The sequence below is a fragment of the Diachasma alloeum genome, unplaced genomic scaffold (genome assembly GCF_001412515.2).
Source record: "Diachasma alloeum isolate Michigan unplaced genomic scaffold, Dall2.0 Dall_scaffold_00219, whole genome shotgun sequence".
Lineage (NCBI taxonomy): Eukaryota > Metazoa > Arthropoda > Insecta > Hymenoptera > Braconidae > Diachasma > Diachasma alloeum.
This window is the reverse complement of record NW_021680384.1, coordinates 221,191-224,101: the sequence shown is the minus strand read 5'-3', so window position 1 is coordinate 224,101 and position 2,911 is coordinate 221,191. Positions and strand designations below refer to the sequence as shown.

The window sequence follows — 2,911 nt, the reverse complement described above, 5'->3', positions numbered from 1 at the left end:
GGGGGGGGGGGGGGGGAGTACCGATAAGTTGAATGACAGTTAAATGCAGTGTGTGGGCGGATAGGACCGGGAGTATAAAACCTAGGGAACGGGTGTGGCACGACGCGGCGACCCTCTGAGTCATCCAGGACGAAAAGGGGGAGGTATTGTATGTCCCCACCGCAACATGATTTTTTTTTCAGAAACAAAAAAAAAGTAAAATGAAAAAAAAAAAGAAAATTTGCGTTGAAACAAATTTCCGTTGAACAAATTTTTCATTCCCGGGGGATCGATGGGGTGAGAATAGGGGGTTGTTGATGATTTTGTTGAATAGATGCAGAAAATTGAGGGGGAATAAAAAAAATCGTCGGTTTTGCACAATTTGTTGCGGAGAAAATCCTAATTCCATTTTTCCGATATTATTTATCGATTGCTAGATCACCTTCATGTTTTTAGCTGTATCTCCGGTTCTATGGGCACAAAGTGTATAATTTTTTCTTCATTGTAGAGGTGGTAAAATTTCCCATCGAATGTGACTGAAGATGCTCCATTTTACCTTGGTCATATTGGAAAAAATCCTGATTCAATCGTTGTAGATCGTTTATCGAGCGCTAGGTTACATTTGCGGTTGTATCTCGGCTTGTGGGAGAGTGAAACAAGTCGTTTTTTTTTTCAATCTGAGATAATTTTTATCGAGCGATGGATTGAGGTCATTGTCGATATGATAATATTCATTGATCTAGAGATGATAGATTCAGATAAATTTGTTTACACTTTGATGCTGATAAAAATTGACTCAATTGGGGGAAATAAAGGAGACTCAGAGGCGGTTGGTGATTAAATTATCAAGGTTGAGAGGTTTAAAATGGTCTTGTGAGTCATTCGTCCAGGGATTTTACATCGAAAAAGATGACTATAATAGGAGATAATGAGTGGAATTTGAAGGAGGAAAAAAAAAATCTGTTCCTTATTTCTCTTTTTTTCACGTGTTAACAGTGACTTCAATAGCCTGAACAAGGACGACGTGTATGGCAACAACGAACTGGCCTTCAGAATCGCCGAACAACATCTGGGCATCCCTGCACTACTTGATGCTGAGGACATGGCCTCGTGCTCTGTACCAGATCGATTATCCATTTTGACTTATCTCTCGCAATTTTATCAGCATTTTGGTGGTGAGTATCAAAAACTCTCACAGTGACGCCATTTGTTGGAGCGTAAAAAACCCATCAAAATGAAAAAAAAATCATCCATTTTGCTCCTATAGAAAATGATAAAGTGATTGATAGAAGATCTACAAAACTTGATTTAGGATTTTTTCCTCAGCCGCTGAGACGAAAAGTTTTTTTTTTCAATTCGATGAGAAATTTCCTGCCCTATTAAATGAAAGAAAAATATTCCATTTTGCCCCCATAGAACCAGAGTTACACCTAAAAACGCGAAAATGATCGATAAATCAATAAATGATCTATGAAAAATAAAATTGGGATTTTCTCTGAGACCGTTTGGATGAAACGAATCGTTTTTTTTTCACCCAACGAGAAATTTTCTTATCCATCGAATGGAGTTATTTTCGATCCCCCCTCCCCACCATTTGCCAATGGAAATACCCAAGAAAAATTGAATGAGCGCTAACGAGACCACTTTGTACCACAACTCAATAGAAAGTTTTCACGTGTGACTTGTTCTCTCCCATTTGATCCTTACACACCAAACGCGTCATACTTGTATGGCTTTTACAGAATAAAAAATGAATAATATAAACTGAATAAAAAAAAATGAGAAACCTATTGGAGGACTGGTTTTAGCGGCTGGGGCAACTGGTTGCCCAGGAGCGTTTGTAGAGTTGCTCTTTCACTTTTATCGCCCCGAGATCCTGCCCCCCGGGTGTTTGCCAGCCAATTGTAAGATTGGCATTACAACTACCGACAAGACGATGCAAAATTGCATTTACTGCTCTATCAACCGACTGCATTACGTTTTCTAGTTTTTTTTTTCAATCGAATCATCCTGTCGTAATTTCATGTATTTGCCACGTGATAGGGGAGAGGGGGTCGGAAGTGACAAATCGTACAATTTCCCATCACATGAAAAAAAATCATCTCTTTTGCCCCCGCAGAACGAGAGTTACTGCGGAAAATGCCAAAGAATCTAGAGATCGATAATGATCTATGAATTGAGATTTTTCCATAAACCTCACCTTCTTTCACGTGAAATTTCCTCACATGTCTATTGAAAAAGAAAACACTCGTTTTGCCCCAATAGAACCAGAGTTACAGCGAAAAATGTAAAGAGGATCTAGAAATCGATGAATGATCAATGGAAAATTCAATCAGGATTTTCTCCGGATCTACTGTTACGAAATGGACAATTTTTTTGATTCAGTGAAATTATCGGCGGGCTATTCAGAACTCTCAAAAGTATGTGGAAAAAGTGAAAACTGGAAAAGTTTTTTTTTTCAGATTTTCAAAGGGTCAGATTTTCCGTTTTTCCAGGGGGAAAGTCGACTTTCGCCAAAATCGAATTTTTTAGCCCGGTGAACGTTGATTCTAACTATTCAAGCGACGGGCTATTCAGAACTGTCAAAAGTATGTGGAAAAAGTGAAAACTGAGAAACCGTTTTTTTTGCCCCCAGCCAAAGGGTCAGATTTTTGGGTTTTCCGGGGCAAGTGGATTTTCGCCAAAATCGAATTTTTTAGCCGGGTGAACGTTGATTCCAACTATTTAAGCGACGGGCTATTCAGAACTATCAAAAGTATGTGGAAAAAGTGAAAACTGAAAAAAAAATTTTTTCACCGGAGGTCAAGGTGTCGGATCTTGGATTTTTCCAGGGGGAAAGTCGGCCCAAGGGTCACAAGGATCAGTGTCAGATCTTGGATTTTTCGCCAAAATCGAATTTTTTAGCCGGGTGAACGTTGATTCCAACTATTTA

General features: G+C 39.0%; 1 protein-coding gene across 2 annotated transcripts in view; it reads left to right on the top strand.

Annotated features, from left to right (window-relative positions):
• Positions 1 to 2,911, top strand: part of LOC107037400 (MICAL-like protein 1) — a 30,190-nt gene that overhangs the window by 16,269 nt on the left and 11,010 nt on the right. For both annotated transcript variants that reach the window (XM_015255939.1, XM_015255938.1), the window contains exon 3: positions 976 to 1,154. In XM_015255939.1, the coding sequence (XP_015111425.1) occupies positions 976 to 1,154 (179 nt within the window). The remainder of the gene's footprint in view (positions 1 to 975; positions 1,155 to 2,911) is intronic.